This window comes from Peromyscus leucopus, chromosome X, assembly GCF_004664715.2.
Source record: "Peromyscus leucopus breed LL Stock chromosome X, UCI_PerLeu_2.1, whole genome shotgun sequence".
NCBI classification, from domain to species: Eukaryota; Metazoa; Chordata; class Mammalia; order Rodentia; family Cricetidae; genus Peromyscus; species Peromyscus leucopus.
The window spans coordinates 54,596,589-54,618,044 of record NC_051083.1 but is presented as its reverse complement, the minus strand read 5'-3'; the positions used below and the strand labels follow the sequence as shown (position 1 = coordinate 54,618,044).

At 44.4% G+C, this 21,456-nt stretch overlaps 1 protein-coding gene across 1 annotated transcript; it reads left to right on the top strand.

Moving 5' to 3' along the window:
- The first annotated feature begins 12,428 nt into the window (after positions 1–12,428).
- Positions 12,429–19,349, top strand: Maged1 (MAGE family member D1). The gene is made up of 13 exons (XM_028881659.2): positions 12,429–12,648; positions 13,213–13,286; positions 13,988–14,686; positions 15,248–15,916; positions 16,016–16,079; positions 16,262–16,341; positions 16,461–16,552; positions 16,775–16,854; positions 16,947–16,989; positions 17,200–17,262; positions 17,777–17,891; positions 18,563–18,943; positions 19,149–19,349. The coding sequence occupies exons 2-12, from the start codon at positions 13,242–13,244 to the stop codon at positions 18,938–18,940; spliced, it is 2,328 nt and encodes a 775-aa protein (XP_028737492.1). The 5' UTR covers positions 12,429–12,648; positions 13,213–13,241; the 3' UTR covers positions 18,941–18,943; positions 19,149–19,349.
- Positions 19,350–21,456: the final 2,107 nt, after the last annotated feature.

Below are 21,456 nucleotides of genomic sequence, written 5' to 3'. Positions count from 1 at the left end.
TGCTTTATAGATTTGTGAGTTCATCTACCATGTTGCTGCTGCTGTTGCTACCCTTCACTGACATTAGAACCCAGCTATTTCAGCCTTCCAATGTGGGCTAAAGACCAATGTCTCTCCAAGAACCTTTCAGACCTTCAGTGTCAAATCGGTAGTGGGGAGGCATCCAGCCTTGTAGACTGAGCGTCTACTGGTGCAGAGTTTCTCCAATGTGAAGATAGCTATTGTTGGCCCACGCAGACCATATCATAGAAGCCAATACAACAAATCCCCTTTTAATACATATTCATTCTGTTCACTTCTGTTCCTCTAGAAAACCCAATACAGCTCTTGTATCATGAGGTAACAGAAACAAGCCTATCTGTATGTATTCTCGGACTATTATAATTAACTGTTACAGATTGAAAATATCCTGTCTGTCTAGCTAATCAGAAATCTCCAGGACTAAAACATACATGAATAAGAATTCGGGGGTTTGGGTCAGTCGCACAAGCACTGATTATCACTTAAATTTGTTTATAAAAAAGGTTCTTGGTTATCAACTAATACAGAGGATTAAGCTCTCATATTGAAAAGTTAACATTTTCATCAGCCACAGGCAGGAATTCCGAGGCACCTGATGATTATCTTTTCTGAGGTTCCTCGTGCCCCTGGTTTCCAATAACCTGTGGCAAACATTGCCCCTTTAAAAATCTCATTAGCCTGTGCCTTCTCTGCTGCACCAGGTCATTATCTGCCTAGACAAAAGTCCATCGCTCCGCTCCACTCCACTCCCGAGGACTAACGCTCTTCCTCCGGTTGTACTTACTCTCTTGCCTGTGATCTTCCCCTGGGTCTTAGGAGTCTTTCCATCTTAGCTTCCTTATTTAAAGTTCCAAAGTCAAATTTAAAAGTTAACTTGCAGCATTTGTTTGATTTTGTTCTTCCCTCCTAAAATCTGACCTTAGATTTTTTTTTAAGTATAGTCAGTTTATCATCTTTTTCTTAAAGTCGTATTTCTTGTAAACCCTTTTGTAATTTACTCAGGTGCTCTGAAACATGTTTAACCTTTCTGCTTTTGTCTTAACCTTTTAAAAAAATAATCTTTTATTTTAGATCAAAAGTAGCACCAAATACCTTTTTTTTAACCTAAAAGCATTTTCTTTTTATCCTTTTGTTACAGAAAAAGTAATCTTATATTTATATCCCTCTAAACATTATTGATTCCTTTTTTTACACAGAGAAACCCTGTCTCAAAAAACAGAGAGAGAGAGAGAGAGAGAGAGAGAGAGAGAGAGAGAGAGAGAGAGAGAGAGAGAGGAGGGAGGGAGAGAGAGAAGGAGGGAGAGAAGGAGGAAGAAATTGGCACTGGGAATGAACTAGAACCCTGAGCATGTTAGGCAAGTTCTCTACCACTACTACTGGTCTATGAAGTTGGCCACGGCAGCCTTGCACTCACTTTGTCCCACAGGCAGGCCTTGACTTTATGATCCTCTTGCCTCAGCCTTCTGAGTAGCTGGGATTACAGGTTTGGGTTACAATTAATAGTTGGTTTTGCTTTATGATTTTTTTTAAGTAGAGACATGTTTTCTTAGTGTCTGTTTTGATAATTTCTATATTTTTATGCTATGCACATTGTCTTATGTGCTTGAAGGCATTGGTATAAGGGAGGGGAGAGTTACCTAACCAGCCCTGAAGATTTCTTCAACTCCCTACATATCCAAAAGCAGAGGAAGAAGGCTGCCAAGAACAGACAACATATGGTCCACAGCATTTTAGTATTAGCTTACAAATTAAGTTGTATTAGACCAGTGCTGCCCAGTAAGAATGCAATGTGCCAGCAAATGTGAGCTGCCTAAGTATTTCTTAATTTGGACCATATTTAGTACAGGGAAAAACAAACAGGTGAATTATCTTTAATAATATGTTTTTTCTTCACTTAACAGATTCCAAAGGATCGTTTTAAACATGCAATCAACACAAAAATTTTATTGATTTCTTTTTATTTGATTTCCTCTCTTAATATTAGGAAACATAACATAAACAATTTTACCAACTTGCTAAAAGTGATTTTTTTTTATTTTACAACACCATTCAGTTCAACATAATAGCCACAGATTCCCCTGTTCTCCCCCTCTCGCCCCCCTCCCCTCCCCCCAGCCCACCCCCCATTCCCACCTCCTCCAGATCAAGGTCTCCCCCGAGGACGGGGATCGACCTGGAAGACTCAGTCCAGGCAGGTCCATTCTCCCCCCTCCCAGACCGAGCCAAGTGTCCCTGCATAAGTCCCAGGATTCAAACAGCTAACTCATACAATGAGCCCAGGACCCGGCACCAACGCACAGCTGCCTCCCAAACAGTTCAAGCCAAATGACTGTCTCACCCATTCAGGGGCCTGATCCAATTGGGGCCCCTCAGCCTTTGGTTCATAGATCCTGTGCTTCCATTCATTTGGTTATTTGTCCCTGTGCTTTATCCAACCTTGGCTTCAACAATTCTTGCTCATATAAACCCTCTTCTTTCTCACTAATTAGACTCCCAGTGCTCCACCAGGGGCCCAGCCATGGATGTCTGCATCCAGATTCCTCAGTCCTTGGATGGGGTTTATGGCACAACTATCAGGGTGTCTGGTCATCCCATCACCAGAGTAGGTCAGTTCCTGCCATCTCTCGACCATTGCCAGCAGTCTTTTGCGGGGGTATCTTTGTGGCTCTCCGTGGGCCTCCCTAGCTCTCTGCTTCCTCCTCTTCTCATGTGGTCTTCATTTACCATGGTCTCCTATTCCATGCTCTCCCTCTCTTTTCTTGATCCAGCTAGGATCTCCCACTCTCTTTCCCTCGACCGTCGCCCTTCATACTAAAAGTGAATTTAATTCCAATTACATTTATGACATAGTACAACCTAAGGTTACTTGCCCATGCATTTTTAAAGTATCATATTCGTGTCCTTGTAAGATTTAAATAGACTTTGTTTCCATCTGGGTTTTTTTGTTTTTTTTGTTTTGTTTTGTTTTGTTTTTGCCTGGTGGGCACATTTATTTATTTTTTTATGTATTATTTTTTCCACAGATCCCACCTCCTCCCTCCTCCCACCCCCCAGCCCTCCCTCCCAAGCCACCCCACATCCCTACATCCTCCAAATCAAGGTCAGCAGAGCCCAGCACACTGAGCCTAGGCAGGTCCAAGCCCCTCCCCACTGCACCAAGGCTGTGCAAGGCGTCACACCACAGGCACCGGATTCCCCCGTTTGAGTTTTTAAAAAGGCTCTTTCTTTCACATGTTCTTCTCAAGGTCTCACAATTATCTGGAAATTATTGAATGTTACATTTTAACAGAACTGGCCACAATGAGAGAGCTTCCAATGACCTTGGAGAGTGGACTATCTTGTAAGCAAGAAAGAACAGGAGAGAAAACGTACAGAGAGCCAGAAATCTTTATGTATTAACCCTATTGTTATAGTTTTGGACACAAAAGGCATTTGTCTCCCTGAAGAACTGAGAAAGATAGCAAATGGCTATATTTTCTGGAGGACCAAGAAAAGAGAAAAGAAATCCAGTGTGGCATGCTTGGACAGGAGACATAGTGTTGAGTCCAGGAATGGTATTAAAGTGTAAATTTTATTGGTTAAAAGTTTTTACATGTAACTTAAATTATCTGATGGCATTATTTATATAATGCCAAGGTAACTTTTTCCATAAATTTAAAATCATTCGTCAGTAATGTTTACACCTTGGGGCTGGAAAGACACCTCAGTGGTTAAAAGCGCTTGTTGCTCTTCCTGGGGACCTGGGTTCAATTCCCAGTACCCACATCGTGGCTCACAACTGTCTGTAGCTCCAGTTCCAGCGATTTCAACACTTTTCTGACCTCCACAAGCAGTGTTGCATATGTGCATACAGGCAAAACACCCATGCACATAAAATAAATTCCTTTTCAAAATGAAATAGTTATATCTTAGTAATTCAAAGGAATTAGAACTAATCACATGTATACTGTTGTCTACTTATAGGCCAGTTTGATTTCATCTCTTTTGCAGGGTCTTACAGTATAAACTTACCACATAACATGCATTTAAAGGTGGCTAACAGATATGTTAAATCATAGACATGGATTAACAACTGGCCAGAAGACTTTTAAAATGGCACATAAACAAGTACATGAAAAAAATGACTGTGAACACATATAAAATAATCAACGAATGTTTGCATCTTTCTATTTTTAAGCTGTGAGACAGGCCTACTAAAAGGAAAGGGATCACCAACCTTGAACTGAAGAGACAATGTCAGACACGAAGTCTTGTGCTAGATTCTGGCTTCAATCCACGGGATTACTCTGGCGACAGTGGGCTGTGAAGTTTGGTATGTAAACTTACATCAAAGGAGTCAACCAGTTTGAGTTAGTAGGAAATGTTTTCAGAGAAGTGGCTAACTTTTAATCGTGTTTTGAAAGCTCAGTATGATGTTCCAAAGCAGGTATGGAAGAAAGCAGGAGAATGTGATTTCTGGAATGAGCTACTTAATGATTAACAAAGGTTAGCACACCCTGTGTTTTCAACACACATTGCCTAACATTGAAACTGCCTTAGGATCCTACATTTCCATGGACAGAATCTTGGAAAAATAGCTACACCTGATGTTTTTTGTATGTGTTTATTTCTTCATATGTGATGAATAATGGTGTATGATTTTTCTCAGAATGAACTCTGAACTGATATTATAGTACTTGGCAATGGGGTGAATATATAAGTACATAAAATGAATAAAATATTTTAATTAACTTTTATGGGGAAGTTATCATTTTTACAAAGGTCTGACTTCCTCAAAAGACTACCATATCACTACCATAATATTATGACTCTTGTTACTATGATTTGACAGATGTTGAATAAGATTAAACCTCATATTGAAATACTTTTTATACTCACTACATGTAAAAGATTTTTCGCTATTATGGACTCACTGATGTCAAATAAAGCTGAAATACTGCTGACAGCACACCCATCATTTTACATACATAATGGGTCTTGTCTTTATGAATCCTTTGATGATGGATAAAATTCAGCCCTAATTGAAAGCTTATTCATTATGGGCACAGTGTTTCTCTCCATTATAAATTTGCAGATGATGAGCAAGGATTGATTTCTATTTGAAGGTTTTCATATAGTCATTGCAAAAGATTATCTGATGATTAGTATAATTTGATCTAGATAAAAGCATTATTATATTGATTATATTTAAAGGATCTGTTTACTTCTATGAATTTTCTAGTGTTCTATTAAGATAAATGTCTCCAGAAGTCCTTTCCCAGATTCATTACTGTGCTTTATTTCCACTCTGAATTCCCCCATGCTTAGTAAGTTCTGACGTGGGTGTGAATGCTTTTATTTGTGCATTAGAAGGATAGGATATTTCTCCACAGTGAAGTCTCTGGTGTTTAAATAGTCTGAATTTATTCTGAAGCCTTTCCCACGGCCAATGCATTCATAGTGTTTCTGATCATCATGAATTTGTGTACTGTTGAAAAAGCTTCACCACTTACTACCGTTTCCACTGCACTGGAAAATCTCCTCTGTGAAATTGCTAAGGTTGAAAGAAAATTTGAAGGTTTTCCACATTTTTTAAATGAACCAATAAATCCTTGAGAGTGGGTCCTCATATATCAAGTGTGACTGATACGGTGATTGAAAATGTCTTTGTATTCACTCTGTTTGTAGGTGTTCTCTTAAGTCTAAGTACTCTGAGGAGTCCACTTTGACTATTGACAAAAGCTTTCAGACATTGATCATATGTAAAAGACTTCCTGTCAGAAATTCTCCTAAAACATTTGTACATGCTCTGGTCACATAAATTATACTGCAATGTTCTTTCTCTTAAGGAATTTCCACATATAACAGGCACCTGACTGAGCCTTTTCTTAGTCATTGCACATAAAATCTTTCTTGTTAGTAGCATTATTCTTATAAGTGGTGTGATGGCCAATCTTGGTTGTAAGTCTGACTACATCTGAAATCGGCTAAAACTCTATCTGCTGGGCACTGTTATGAGTGATTTTTCAGAATAGTTGAAGCAGAATGGCACACCCTAAATCTGGACCATACCTTCTGGTGGCAGGCAGCCCACATAAAACTACATGAAAGATGGAGACTGATTTTCCTCTGCTTGCCCTCTTACTGGCAAGTCCATCTATCTTGTGGATGTAGCTGTATTAAAATCCAACTTCTTCAAGATTCCAAGCTAGACTAAAAAGCAGCAAGTCCCTGGGAATCCTCCAGAATTCTAAGACCAGCTTGGGACTGTAGAGAGATTAAGCATCATGGACTAATGAGACAGCTATTGTTGGACTACTCAGACACATCCTTTAAGATGGTCTAATAAGTTGCATTCTATCAGTTCTGTACCTTTAGAGAACCCTAAGTAATGCAAATGGTAATATTATACACACAACAGATTTCTGCAGAAAAGAAATGTATTAGATTCCTTTTCCCCATCAAGCTTTTTATAGTCCTTCTTGTAAGTATGGCTATTACATATCATATCTTCTACACAAACAAGATTCTGATGAGTTCGCCTTGGGCCTTTGAGCTATCATAGCTATACAAGTGGCTAGAAAGTGGTTTAAATCAGTATCCAGCTATACCACTCTTGGGCATATGCCCAAAGGACACTACATATTACTACAGAGATAGATGAGAATTAATATAGACACCCACAACTGAACTATGTATAGAGAGTGAGAAACTATGTCAACTTCAAGTCGCTCTCTTCAAGCTTCAGACATCTATGTGAAAGAGGAAGCAGGAAGACTGTAAGAGATAAGCAGTAGTGGATGGCTTCTGGGAAGCAGCTCCAGGCACAACAGGGGTGATTCACATGTGAGCTCACAGAGACTGTGACAGCATGCACAAGACGTTCAAACCAAACCAAAGCCCAGCACTGAGAAAGGAAGTGCACACAAAGTCTCACCCCCTAACCAAGAAACTGTTTCTAATTGGTACCTGCTGGGAAGGGAAGACAGTTTTTTTTCCCAATTGGAGTGTCGCTAGGTGTATCAACCAACTTCAGAACAGGCTCCCAACCCAGGAGAAGTCTGTCAACAGAAAATGGATTCCATGTGGTGTGTAGTGGGGTTTTTTGTTTTGTTTTGTTTGTTTGTTTGTTTGTTTGTTTTTGGTTGGGGGTTTCTGTTTGGTTTGGTTTGAGTTTTTGGTAATTTTTGTCTTATTGGTTTTAGTTTATTTGGGTTTTAATCTTTTGTTTGGTTTTGGGCTTTTACTTTTTTGAGAGAGACATAACATTAAGTTGGGTGGGTATGGAGGTGGGAAGGAGGGGAAACTTTGATCAAAATATATCGTATGGGGAAAAAAGAAAAACAAAAAAATGAAAGTACTTGGTCATTTAAAACATTTTTTAAAAAGTATGTAGTTTATTCTATTTAATATCCAGTGACTAGGGCTGTGGTATTGACAAGTGACTAAACATAGAACAATGGCATAAGATGGAGGTCATAGACATAGATTTTTAACAAAAGTGCAAAACAGATGTAATAGATAGAAGATATCTTTAAACAATCTGTGTTCTTGTGATTGGATAGCTATAGCTCTAACTTTTCCCCTAATCTAAGGGAAAAAACAAACCCCAAGCTAAACTTCATACCTCAAACAAAGCTTAAAACTGGAGGCTGTGAGCGTGCTTGCTTGGTGCTGTGGTCTGAATGTGAGCTATCTCCTACAGGCTTCTCTGTCTGTGTACTGGGTCCCAGTTGATGGTGCTGTGTGGGAGGGCTATGGAACCTTTAGGACGTGGACCTTTGCTAGAGGAAGTATGGGGGAGTTTGGATGTTGTAGCCTGACCTTACTTCCTTTTTCCTGTCTGCTTCCAGTGTGCTTATGTAAAGATATCAGCTGGCTTCTTGCTGCTACCACTAGGCTTTCCTGCCTATTGCCATGCCTTCCCCACTATGACGGACTGGATCTCTCTGGAACTCTAAGCCAAAATAAACTCTTTCTCCCATAAGCTGCTTTTTGTCCGGGCATTTGATCACAACAACTGGCTTGCCTAAATGCCCTGGGTTTGGTCCACGGCACCAGAAAAACAAACAACTCTAAAAACCCTCAAAACTAAATGTATGATAGATGTTATCATTAAAACTAGAAGACTTCCAGAAGATAAAAGGAAAGTCTTCATAGCCTCGACGTTGTTGAAGAGATCTTAGAAATGAGTTCAAACCATCATCTTTTGTTTGTATTTGTTTGTTTGTTTGTTTGTTTGACTCACCGTCTCACTATGTAGCTCTAGCTAGCCTTGAATTTTCACTTCTCCAATCTCACTCTCCTGAATACTGAAATTAGAAACACGTACTATGTCACACACAGAAAACTACAATCCTTTTAAAATAATCAACAAATTGGACTCCCACAAGATTCAAATTTTTCAAAAGACTATTAAAAGAATAAAAGAGGGGGCTGGAGAGGTCGTTCAGCAGTTAGTGCTGCTCCTCCAGCCAAATCAGATTTGGCTCCCAGCACCACGACAACCAACTGTGACTACAGCTTCAAGGGATCAGACAGCCTCTTCCAGCACTCATAGGAACCTTCACACACACACACACACACACACACACACACACACACACACACACATATAAATATAAATGCTTTTTAAAATGAGGCTAGGATAAGCTATAAACAGAAAAAAAATGCAAACCACATAGCTGACACAGAACTCGTGAATGAAGCATAAAAGGTCAATATTCAACTTTTAAAATTAATTGACTTATTACTTCTGTGTATGTGTGCATATGTGTGTGAGTGTAAGTACGGCAAGTGTGTGCAGTATATGTGTCCATTTGTGTGTAGGTACATACATCCATGCACTCACAGAGGCCAAAGGAGGATGTCGGGTGCTTTCTGCTTTCTGCCCAGGCAAAGTCTTGCACTGCACCTACAGATAGGAAGATCCAGCAATCCTCCTGTGTCCATCCCAATTACAGGTGTGCATACCCATACACAACTTTCTACATGTGTGCTAGGAATTTTAACTCAAGTTATCATGCTTGTCCAGCACTGCTCTTATCAAGATCCAACGTATTTTATAAAAGCAATTAAACAATCCAATTAGAAAATGGATAAAAATATACAGACTTTTTATTAGAAAGTAGATATGGCTGTGAAATTATCACACAAAAATATTCAGTATAATTAACCACCAGGTAAATTACATTAAAAATATAGTGAGCTACTACTACATACTATTGCTAAAACTTCTGACTACAGATGCCACCAAAGATTTGTAGAAATTGGACCATTCATGTGTGGTTAATGGAATGTGACACGGTTCAGCCACTCGAGGAAAAATCTGTAGCTTCTTGTAAAACTAACACACACTTACTATAAGACCCAGAAATGACACTGTTGGATATTTAATTCAAAGAAATGGAAATCTGTTTACACAGACACATACATACATACACACACAAATAAAAAACAAATAGGGACTAAAGATGGGCCAGCTGTTTTAACCAATGTAAGTTCAGTTCCCAGCACCCACACCAGGTGGCACACAACCACCTATATAACTCTAGCTCCAGGGAGGCCAACTCTCTCTCCTGGCATCCAAAAGCATCCATATGCGCCTTACACACAGAGAGACAAACCCACAGACATACCGAGGGCAAATCAGAAAGACAGGCCGGCGGGACAAACATCTGGACAACAGAGCCATGCCATGCCCCTCAGACTCCCACCTCCCAGTCCCAGGGAAGGAGCCTGGCAGCCTGCTTCAGTAAAGCTTTTTCCTGCATTTCAGCCTTTTGTCTTTCCTGGACAGTCAGTCCTTTGCCTGTCCCGCATAATGAACTCAGCTAACACCAGGATCCTTGTTACAACATGAACAAACGTAAACAAAAATGAATGTTAACATTTTTTTAAAGAATGACTCAGGTAGATTTTTGATAAGATAAATTAGATGCAAAAAATTGCATATGCTTTTAGTTCTTGTCAAATGAAAACACGTGAGTCTTTGATCATGCAAGGATATAAAGATCATGCTAACAATGCACCTTTGACAGAACTGAAAGAAGATTGTAAAGTATTTGGCAAAAGAGTATAATTTAAAATATTTTCCACATGCATATTATCCTATTGATATAAGAAGAGCTGTGTGTCTATGCTTAAAATGCTATATGAAAAGGTAGCATAAAAACTTTAGCCACTGTCTCAGGTGGTGAGGATTAGAAAATAATTACTTGACTTCTATAGCATTTAGATAATATTTCAATCTTTAGTGGTGCATATAAACCGTTCCTGTAATGAGTATGTATTATGTCTGTATATGACAAAAAAATGAGTGATTTTATCAAGCAAAAATTCAAGTTTCTGCTTTTAGCAATGTGGTGCATTGTGTGATCCATTCATTCATCAAACAATTATTTATTGAAAATATAAAATGTACTAGGCATTGTTCTTCATGCTGAGGATACAACAATGAATAAAACAGAGAACAGACCATCTCCCTAAAGACGCCTCCATTCTAATATGGCAAAAAGGGTATAACTAAAGGAAATAGTGGTGAGGAGGATTCATTTATATATATGAAATATATATATATATATATATATATATATATATGAATAATTTTGAGAATATCCAGCTGGAGAAGGAAGGGGGCAGTAGGAGACAAGCCTGAAAATTATAGGCTGGCTCATGACTGAAGATAACAGACATGGAAGCAGATAATATATAAAATGGCACCTCAGACCTCCTTTTCCGAGTCTGCTCACGTCCCACTGCAGACACTTTACAGAGGAAGTGCTGAGGAAAAACAGGCAGCTGACAGAGGAGGTTGCTATGCAACAGATGAGGGAAGTCATCCAGCCTGGCAGAATTGATGTTGGTCCTTGGGGACTAAATGCTGCAGTCCTTCCTAGCATTAGCTTTCTTTCATATGCAGGCTCCTTGCAGGAGCTGACGCCAGAATAATGGGAAGCGCGCTAAAATCTGCCTTGGATTTTGGAAACGTATGGGTTTGGTTTGAGTCACTTGGTGTCTGTATGTGTTTTTCTGCGTTTGTTTCTTCAGCCATCTTGGAAGCACAGCAGGCTGTGTGTCCCTGGACAGGACCCACTTTCTGTGATTCTTAGTTTGTGTAGTGAGTAAACCAGGCTTGGAGAACTCCACTAAAGTGACAATATTCTCAGGGGCTCACACAGCCAGTGACAGATAGGTCAGACATTAATCATGGAATTCTAAAGCGCAGCCCAGCTTCATTCTGCAAGAGCAGGACAGACACACCTGACTGCTCTGGCCGCTCCAGCAAGCACCAAGTCCTGGGGTCTCACTCCTGGGAAGTGCATGCCAACGGGAGCCCAGAGTGAACCTTGAAGGTTCCCACATATACTAGGCCTCCTGGAACACAGGCCTTGTCCACTTGGAACAAATATTGGGGAGAGGAAAAGCTTGTCATTCCAATGGAAAATGAAGGAGTGCCTCAGTTCTCAGACCAGCACTAACATTATACGGATTTTACAGTCAGGAAAATCCCGGCCTCACATGGATGTTTGTTTTTTGGATAAAGTCTCAGAGTTGCGTAGCTGGCCTGGAACTCCTGGCGTTCCTCAGTCTCCAGTGTGCACCACTGTGCTGTGCCAAAATTTGCCTTTTCTGTTTGTTACTAGCTCAGTGTCCTGGTTCAGACGGGGGGGGGGGGGGGGGAGGGGGGGTATGACTTTAGCTACCTGGTGTGTTAAATGAGGATGTTGCCCTCCCTCCACCTCGGAGGGCTGCTGCTGTTTGAGAAAAACAAGCTCCAGGACAGCTCCCACCGCCCTGTGCCTTTCCCTCACCCTGGCTGACCCACCCCTCGAGAAACGGTTCCACGGCAAAAACTGCAAAAGGGGCAAGTGAAAAGCTAATTTTAAAAAAAGAAAGAAAGAAAGAAAGGAAAAAAGAAAAGCTAATTTTCTGGGTCTAGTCAGAGGAAATCTGTAGATTGCCCTGGCCGACACTTGCTTTGCTACCTCCTGTTAGGTATTTTTTTTTTTTTTTTTTTTTTTTCAGTCTCGAAGGTTCCTGCGTAGCAAAGTGGGTGAACTCAGCAGAGGCCGAGCTCGTGTCGAAATAAGAGACCCCTGCAGCGGCCTACCTAAGAGGCCCTAAGCAGGGGGTGGGAGGCAGCTGCAGACCTGCCGAGAGAGTCCTCGGGGAAAAAGGGAGGGACTGCGAAGAGACGCATTGCGGAGAAAGGTAGGGGGCTGGTGTGCTGGCCGAGGGGGTGGGACCAAAAGGCTCTGCGCATCTGTTGGAGGAGTGGGTGCGTCAGAAGAAGGGGAGGGACCTCTGGCCACTGTCAACCCGGTTGGCGGTGGGATAGTGTGTTGGCAAGGAGGCGGGCTCTCCTCCGAGTGCACATGCGCGCCAAGGTCTCCAGGATGAAGCTTTTGTTGGGAAAGCAAGCGGGACTCTTATTTGGACAGTCGGCTGTTGCGCATGCGCCGCCCTTGCTGAGGCGGTGGGTGGTATATTAGGCGAAGAGGCGGGGTCGCCCGAGCTGCCGCGCTGGCATTTTCTCCTGGACAAGGAGAGAGTGCAGCTGCCGAGCGCCGAGCACTGCAATCCTGACCCTCGGAGTCGCGAAGAAGAGAAGCAGCCGAGGGGGTTGGGGTTGGGGCCCGAGGCAAGGTGAGACTGGCCCCCAGACTGGGCATCTGCCCCCTGGTGTGGCGCCCTTTTCCTATCCTTTTATCCCAATCCCTTTGCCCTGGATTTAGAAACCCCCTCCGCCGCCCCGGTCCCGGATTCATACCCGCTCCCGACCCTTTCTAATTTAGAACCCCCCGTTCATCCTCTGAATCCTTATCCAATTCCTTCACAGAATCCTCGGATTTCTCGACCTTGATCCGTTATACGGGTCCTCGGGATTCAAAACCTTAATTCAACTTTCCCGAAGCGAATCTTTCCCCTCCCCCCCCCCCAAAAAAAAAAAAAAAAAACTACGGCGTTCGGGGCTCTTAGCCGATTCCAGAACGCGGATTTGCAGCGTTTCCATGTCAGCGTCTGGAATTTTTAGATGGTCCGTCGGGACGGACGCCCGTTTACTTTTCCCGCTCCGATTAGGCCTGCTTCTCCCCATCCCCGGCACCTCCCCCGCCCCCAGAATCAAACCCCACGCGCACACACAATTCGGCCCTGCGTATTTTCCTTCGCTAGTGTGTAATGCCTCGTTCCTCTCCCACACCCCCCTAGGCTCTGCTCTTGCCAGAGAGACAAGAGCTATGGCTCAGAAACCGGACGGTGGTGCAGGCCTCCGCGGCTTCCAGGTGAGAACCCCGGTCCCCATTCCTCCATTTCCCCTGCTGACAGATTACGCCCACCACTGGCCCCTTTGCTAGCGCAAATGGCAGGATCTGATTTTGCCCTTCTTCCGGCCTGGACTCCGCTGCCTCTCAAATTTCTAGCGTTTATCGAATGGGGGGAGGGGCGTCCCTTTTCAGCCATCGGTCCCTGCTTAGAGAAAGGGGAGACCCTGTTAGTCAGGGCATTCTGCCCAGAGAATGCGGGTTGGGTAAGGAACCATTTTTTTTCCATAACCCTGACGCGTGTAGAGCAGTCTGTCGCCCCATCCCCCAACCTCTCGCCTCCACCCCTCCCTTTCTCCACGCAGCGAGACTCCCCCTCCACCCTCGCAGCTTAGCCTCCTCCATTCCTCCCACCTCCTCCTCGGGTCTTGAGCTTCCCACCGCAAGCCTAACCAGTCCAGCTCTAAACCCGCTTGGGGTTCAGTGGTTTGTTTGCACCACATTCCTCACCAGCCCCTGCTGCCTCTGACGGCCCTCACCTTGCCCTGCCCCCCTCTACCCTTAACCAAGTTTTGTTCCCACCCCGCCTCCCATTGACCCTTCTCTGCCCCCGATCTGTGAACTGTGAGGCTTGTCTACAGCTCCCCTGCTGCGTGTGCCCCTCCTTCTGATCTGGCTTGTAAGGCCCAGAGGTTGAAATTAACCCCCTCCTGTATTTGCAGGCTGAGGCCTCCGTAGAAGACAGCGCCTTGCTTGTGCAGACCTTGATGGAAGCCATCCAGATCTCCGAGGCTCCACCCACCAACCAGGCCACAGCAGCTGCCAGTGGGCAGAATGCTAGTCCCCAGAGTTCACAGCCCCCAACTGCCAATGAGGTGGCTGATACTGAGCTCTCAACAGCTGCTGCTAGGCCTAAGACAGGCTTCAAAGCCCAGAATACCACCGCAAAGGGTCCAAATGATTTCTCTCAGGCACGTAATGCCAAGGAGATGCCCAAGAACCAGTCTAAGGTGGGCTTTAAGTCACAGAATGGCACCTCTAAAGGTCCAAATGCTGCCTCTGATTTTCCCCAGGCAGCAACCACAGGCAAATCCGCTAAAAAGTCTGAAATGGGCTTTAAGGCCCAGAATACCACTACTAAGGCCGGCCCCAGTGCCGCCTACAATTTCTCTCAGCCCCCCAGTGCCAATGAGATGACCAACAACCAGCCTAAGACAGCTACTAAGGCTTGGAATGATACCACTAAGGTCCCTGCAGCTGATGCCCAGATCCAGAATGTAAACCAGGCCAAAATGGCTGACATAGGGACCAGCCCAGGTATCTCTGAAACTGATGGTGCAGCTGCACAGACCTCAGCAGATGGCTCCCAGGCTCAGAATGTGGAGTCCCGGACTATAATTCGGGGCAAGAGGACCCGCAAGGTGAGATCCCTGCTAGCTTCATTTGCTTTGGGTGCTCTCCTTTCTTTGAAGTACATTTGCTCCAAACAAAATAAAGGGCATGTATGCCTGTATTTTGGCTAAGCTGTAGGGGGTGTTAAATGTTTATTCCTGACCCCTGGTTGTCCACAGATTGATGGTGAGCTTCTACAAGGACACTTGATAATATGGATCACCACGCCACCTGTGTATAGGACATTTGAACAGTAAACACCATGTGTAAGGTCTTAAGCTAGGCAGGCTCACATCAAATTATCACTAGATCTTGAAGATTGACCTCACTAGCTAGAGAAAACACAGTCAGGGAGAAAAGAGGTGGCTTGAGTTCAGGGTCACGTAGGAAAAGAAGCCCCACTTTCTGGTTGCGGTTGGTCTGGTTTGGAGGTGAAACTCCTGCCTGAAAGACAAGGAAAAACAAAGTGACCAATGGCGAGTGAGGGGTCAGGTGAAGATTCATAGGTAGTTCCTAGGTTAGCTACTGGGAGGACCCAGCATTAATAGTGAATTTTCTTTTCTGGAATTTTCTTTTCTCTTGTGATGCAGATTAATAACTTGAATGTGGAAGAGAGCAGCAGTGGGGATCAAAGGCGGGCCTCACTGGCTTCGGGGAACTGGAGGTCTGCTCCAGTTCCAGTGACCACTCAGAACCCACCTGGCGCACCCCCCAATGTGCTGTGGCAGACCCCACTGGCTTGGCAGAACCCATCTGGCTGGCAAAATCAGACAGCCAGGCAGACCCCACCAGCACGTCAGAGTCCCCCAGCTAGGCAGACACCATCAGCTTGGCAGAACCCAGTTGCATGGCAGAATCCAGTGATCTGGCCTAACCCAGTGATCTGGCAGAATCCAGTGATCTGGCCAAACCCCATTGTCTGGCCTGGTCCAATTGTCTGGCCAAACCCAATGGCCTGGCAGAATACACCTGGATGGCAGAGCCCACCTAGCTGGCAGGCTCCACCCAGTTGGCAGGGTCCTCAAGATTGGCAGGGCCCTCCAGATTGGCAGTTACCACCCGACTGGTCACTGCCTCCTGACTGGTCATTTCCCACTGATTGGCCTTTTCCACCTGACTGGATCCCAGCCGATTGGCCAATTCCACCTGACTGGCAGAACTTACGACCCTCGCCTAATCTGAGATCCTCCTCCAACTCTCGTGCCTCACAGAACCAGGGTGCTCCACAGCCCCGAGATGTGGCCCTCCTTCAGGAAAGAGTAAGAGCTGTACCTCTCCACTTATTTTACTGTTGTCCTTCCATTTATAATCAGCCAAGTTGTCTGCAAACATAATTTTAATTATTTCTTTCTCCCCAGGCAAACAAGCTGGTCAAGTACCTGATGCTTAAAGACTACACAAAGGTGCCCATCAAGCGCTCAGGTAGGTCTTCCCCTGTCCCTGTGCTCCATGGGCATCTTTTGCTTATACATCCCTTCCCTTCCAAAGCTGACTCCTGTTTCTACTTTTGAGGACCCTGACTGAGCTACCCTCACCAGGGCTGGCAAAGGGACTGCTACTCTGTGCTCCAACTCAATCTTGGTGTTTCCCCTTTTCTCTTACAGAAATGCTGAGGGATATCATCCGAGAATACACTGATGTTTACCCAGAAATCATTGAACGCGCCTGCTTTGTCCTGGAGAAGGTAAAAAGGCAAACCTAAGAAACTGGAATGATGGGGAAAGTTTAGGGCTGTGACTGCCTGCCTATGGGTAGATTATGCTAACTGCTGTAATTTCATAATCTGTTCTCTTGCCCCTGTAGAAATTTGGAATTCAGCTGAAGGAAATTGACAAAGACGAGCATCTGTATATTCTCATCAGTACCCCTGAGTCCCTGGCTGGCATACTGGGAACGTAAGATGGGAAAGGAGATGGAATATGGCCTTTCTCAGTGATGCTTTTTTTTTTTACTAAGAGTTTCAGTATTCAGTCTCATAGGAGGTCATGGGCAGAGTGGGGGCATAATGATCTCCACTGAGGAATACTGGAAAAGCTCATTGGTAAGCTTGCTGGGGTTTTTCAAGCAAATGGCTGCTGGCTATATACATATTGTGTATTCTTTTTGGACTCCTCTAGGACCAAAGACACACCCAAGCTCGGCCTCCTCTTAGTGATTCTGGGCATTATCTTCATGAATGGCAACCGTGCCAGTGAGGGTGAGTGGCTGGACTGGCAGCTGGGGGCTTGACTACAGCCTGATTCCCAGGCTTGCTTTCTATGCCTTATGTTCTCTCGCCTTCCATTACAGCCGTCCTTTGGGAGGCACTGCGCAAGATGGGACTACGTCCTGGGTATGATTAGGCTCTTTCATCTCCCGTCTGTTTGAATTCTACTTTGGCAGCAGGGGATGGTCCCAGAATTGCATTAACCTGTTGGTCTGGGTGGGGGAACTTTGCCTTGGGGATATCTAAATTGTGTGGATAGATGGGAAAACAACCTTGAACTCCCCCCCCCCTTTTCTTCAGGAAAATTCTGATTGCCATTTTCTTTTTTACCATCAGGGTCAGACATCCCCTCCTTGGCGATCTGCGAAAGCTTCTGACTTACGAGTTTGTAAAGCAGAAGTAAGTGACTGCTTGGTCCGGATCCAGAAGGGCTTTCTAAACATATTACACACCACACCTGTATATAGGTTCACCGAAATAACACCTTTACTCAGAAGTGTTTGAGGTAGGGTGTTTCTACAGCAGAGTTATCAGTGAAGCCTGTCCACCATGCTCATAGTACACTTTCTCAGGAAAGCGTGGGCCAGGTCGGAATCCTGGAAGTGATCTATTTGTGGTTCGTTGACAAGATTATAAGAACCTGAAGCAACAGCTTTAGCAGAAGGGTTAAAATGAGTGTTTCCTTTCTGTGGCCCCATACAAATGTCCCTTGCAGCTCTGAGTGGTTGCCTGGTGTAGAATCCCTGGCATAGGAAGTCTAAGACCTGATTCTTAAAAGGTAGATACCCTGACTGTGTTTAGGAATGACTCTGCAGTAAAAGATTTCTATTTGAATGACAGAGTTTCAGAATCCAGAATTACTAGGTATTGTTTGCAGACTGTCCATAAATACAGACTCTTTTTGCCCCCTCAGATACCTGGACTACAGACGAGTGCCCAACAGCAACCCTCCTGAGTATGAGTTCCTCTGGGGCCTCCGTTCCTACCATGAGACCAGCAAGATGAAAGTGCTGAGGTTCATTGCAGAGGTAATGGAGGGACTGCTGGTAGGTTCATTGGGTTCAGTCCCCAGAACCCGGGGAAAAAAAGCCAGATGTGGTAGTGCGTGTTTGCAGTCCAGTGCTGGGGAGATGGAGAGCCTGCCTACTGAAATACACTATCTCAAAGGAAAGGTAGATGGTACCCGAGGAACAACACTCAAGATGGAACTTCTGGCCTCCATGCATGCACATACCTGCCACATGTATGTGCACACACATACAGGAACACACAAGAAAAGCCATCTCAGCAATTTACAAATATATGCTAGTCATTAACTTACAGACTTTCTGCTGCATAATAAATATCCAGAACTTACTCATTATATCTAACTAAATTTCATACCCTTTAATGAATATGTCCCTGTTCCTCATCCCACTTGAGCCCCTGGCAACCACCATTCTAATCTACTCCTGTGAGTTTCAGATTGCCAATACAATATTTGTCTCTTTGGATTGACTTATTTAACATAATGTCCTTCAGTTTCAACCATATTATCACGAATAGTAGGATTTTCATTTTTAAAGACTGAATAGTATTCCACCATATGTAATACAATATTTTCTTTTTCCAGTCATCTATTGTTGGGCACTTACAGTGATTATGTATCTTGGCTACTGTAAAAGGTTTGGTTTTGTTTTCTATTCCTCATTGATTGCAGGTGCAGAAGAGAGACCCTCGTGACTGGACTGCACAGTTCATGGAAGCTGCAGATGAAGCTTTGGATGCTCTGGATGCTGCTGCAGCTGAGGCAGAGGCCCGCGCTGAAGCAAGAACCCGCATGGGAATCGGAGATGAGGCTGTGTCTGGGCCCTGGAGCTGGGATGACATCGAGTTTGAGCTGCTGACCTGGGATGAGGAAGGAGATTTTGGAGATCCTTGGTCCAGGATCCCCTTTACCTTCTGGGCCCGATACCACCAGAATGCCCGCTCCAGATTCCCTCAGGCCTTTACTGGCCCCATTATTGGCCCCAGTGGTACAGCCACTGCCAACTTCGCTGCCAACTTCGGTGCCATTGGCTTCTTCTGGGTTGAGTAAAATGTAAGTAAATCACTTTAAATTAGGCAAGTAGGGTTCTTGGGGGATACATGGTCAGTGGGGATTGTATTCACATTCCTAAGCTAGTAGTAATGTAAAACCCATGGTAGAGAAAAAAAAAAGCACAGAGAAGTAGTATTTGGTGTTAATGTTCCTTATTACTTTATCCAGCTTATTGAATTCTTTTCCTTTTTTCTTGTCTTCACAGATCCTGCTCATCATTTGCAATAGTTTTCCCTCCGAGTGAGGCTGAAGCCTCAGATTCCTTCAAAACACAGCTATCTAGAGAGCCACGTCCTATTGACTGAGAGTGGCATGCAAGATAAATTTATTTGCTATTCTGTCTGACTTTTTTTTTCCTTGTGTGTTGTCAAGTTTTGGTATCAGAAATAAATGTTGAAACTGCAAAGTGAATGAAATGTTCTCTTTTTTGTATGTATATCCAGGGAGAGAGAGAAAGATCAATGTATTTATTGGCTCTAATCTGAAGAGCAGAGCAGATCAGCTTTCAATATATGGAAATGAGGGTAGATCCATCTAATGGAGTAGGAACCAAAGAAGGGGATGAATAAACACAAGTGCTGTTGAGATCTAAGGACTGGTGTAATAGTCCATACATTAACAACACATGAGTAATGTGTGTGATGGGTAATGCTACTGTATAAGAAATGGAACGGTGAAGGAAGGTGTGGATGGTCAAAACAATTACATTTAATAAGAAAAGGGAACCTCCCCCCCCCCCCCCAGTGTTTCAAGAGTCAATAGTGGAGGGTAGAAGATGAAGGGTCAGTGGCAGGATTCCAGGATGTTCATTAAGTCCATATGGAAAGTGAAAGAACTCAAGGATAAAGGCAAGAAAAGGAATAACCCCTTGAGCCAGGTACCCAAGTCTTCTGTGAGAATCCCGTAGCCACATTACCCATAAAGAGCTGAGCTAATAGATCACCTCTGTACAATCTCTGGAAATTCGGCCTGTCCCTCCAGAAGCCATCACAATCCCTTGGTGACACAGGACTGGGGAACTTCATCACAGATACAAGGTTTATGAAGGCGGCCTCAAAAGGGGTAACAATAATTAATGAAAAAAGAGGCCATGAATTTGGGAAAGAACAAGGAAGGGTGTATGGGAGGAGGGGTGGAGGGAGGAAAGGAGAGGGGAAATGATGTAATTCTCCTGCAGGGAGAAAGGGGAGTCGTTGCTTAGAAAACAGGGATTAAGGAAGTAAAACCTCTCTAAATCGAGCTAGATAGCCTTTGGCTATGACCTGAACTGGACCTGCTTGAGTTACTGAGGCTTTCTCACCAGGAACAAAATTAGGCCTAGACCATAACTTATTTAAAAACTGGTATTTGGGCACGTGAGCAGGGCAGGGGCAGAAAATTTGGGTGGTGGGAAAAAAAGCAAGAGCGAAGACAATTTGATTGGGAAGGGCTCAATAATGCTCAGAGATAGCATCCACGGGTTCTGTGGGTAATGGCCACATTCCGAGAAGAGAGCCCGGGGCTAGGAGGACAGGTAAGGCCCCAAGCCTGCACGGCCTCTTGTCCTTACTGCAGACTTTCCTTTCTGCCGGGCCTGGCTCCTGGCCCCCTTCCCAGGTATGCCTGGAGAGTCGGCCTGATACCTGTTCGGCAGGGACTGTCACAGCCCTGAGACTCCGGGTCTGGGCTGTACTGGTTGATGGGAAACACCTGGGGTGTCTGGGGCTGGAGCCAGCCTTTCCGTGTGGGAGAATGCTTTTCAGCCTGCGCTTTGTTAACAGCCAGTTTGGGTACAGAGCACCAAGGCCTGCCGCAGTGTGTGTTCCACAGCCTCCACATTCAGGGAGATGGATGCTGCTTTGCAGCTTCGGAAAAGAACAACTGATGGTCCATAAACCCTCAAGATAATCACAGGTTCCCCTGAAGTATTACTACAACCCCCTTCACCACTCCCACAGCCCAGATCCATACTCTCCAGGTTATATCTGCCCCAGAGGGACGGGAGCTCAGATGAGCTGTCGGATATGTGGGAAGGATTCCAGGCCCAAAAGCTATGCAGTAAAGTCATCCAGCTCTTCTCCTGCCTGCACTCAGCTTAAGTTGCTCATTGGTACATGGGGAAAGGTCTCCCCAAACTCTTGCTATGTCCAACACTGTGATCTAATGTATGTGAAACTGACTGAGAGTAGGGGCTGGGGAGATGGCTCAGCAGTTAAGAGCACTGACTGCTTCTTCCAGAGGACCCGAGTTCAATTCCCATCATTCACATGGCAGCTCACAACTGTCTGTAACTCCTCTTCCAGGGGACCTGACACCCTCACACAGCCACACGTGCAGGCAAAACACCAATGCACATATAAAAATAAATCATTATTTAAAAAAAAATTGACAGGAGGCTGTGTATGGATCCTCCGAGCTATGCTAAATGAAAGAGTCTTGCGCTGTTCTGGGTGCTCACATCCAAGAAAGGCTGAGTCAGAGGATGATCTGGTTAGTAACACCAGAGGTATGCAGGCTACCAGGAAGTCCTAAGG

Bases quoted from the DNA above. Each gene is read 5' to 3' on its own strand.
- Maged1 (XM_028881659.2), top strand. From the start codon at position 13,242: ATGGCTCAGAAACCGGACGGTGGTGCAGGCCTCCGCGGCTTCCAG. The intron at 13,287-13,987 runs GTGAGAACCCCG...CTGTATTTGCAG, and splicing joins CAGGCCTCCGCGGCTTCCAG to GCTGAGGCCTCCGTAGAAGA. The intron at 17,892-18,562 runs GTAATGGAGGGA...CATTGATTGCAG, and splicing joins TGCTGAGGTTCATTGCAGAG to GTGCAGAAGAGAGACCCTCG.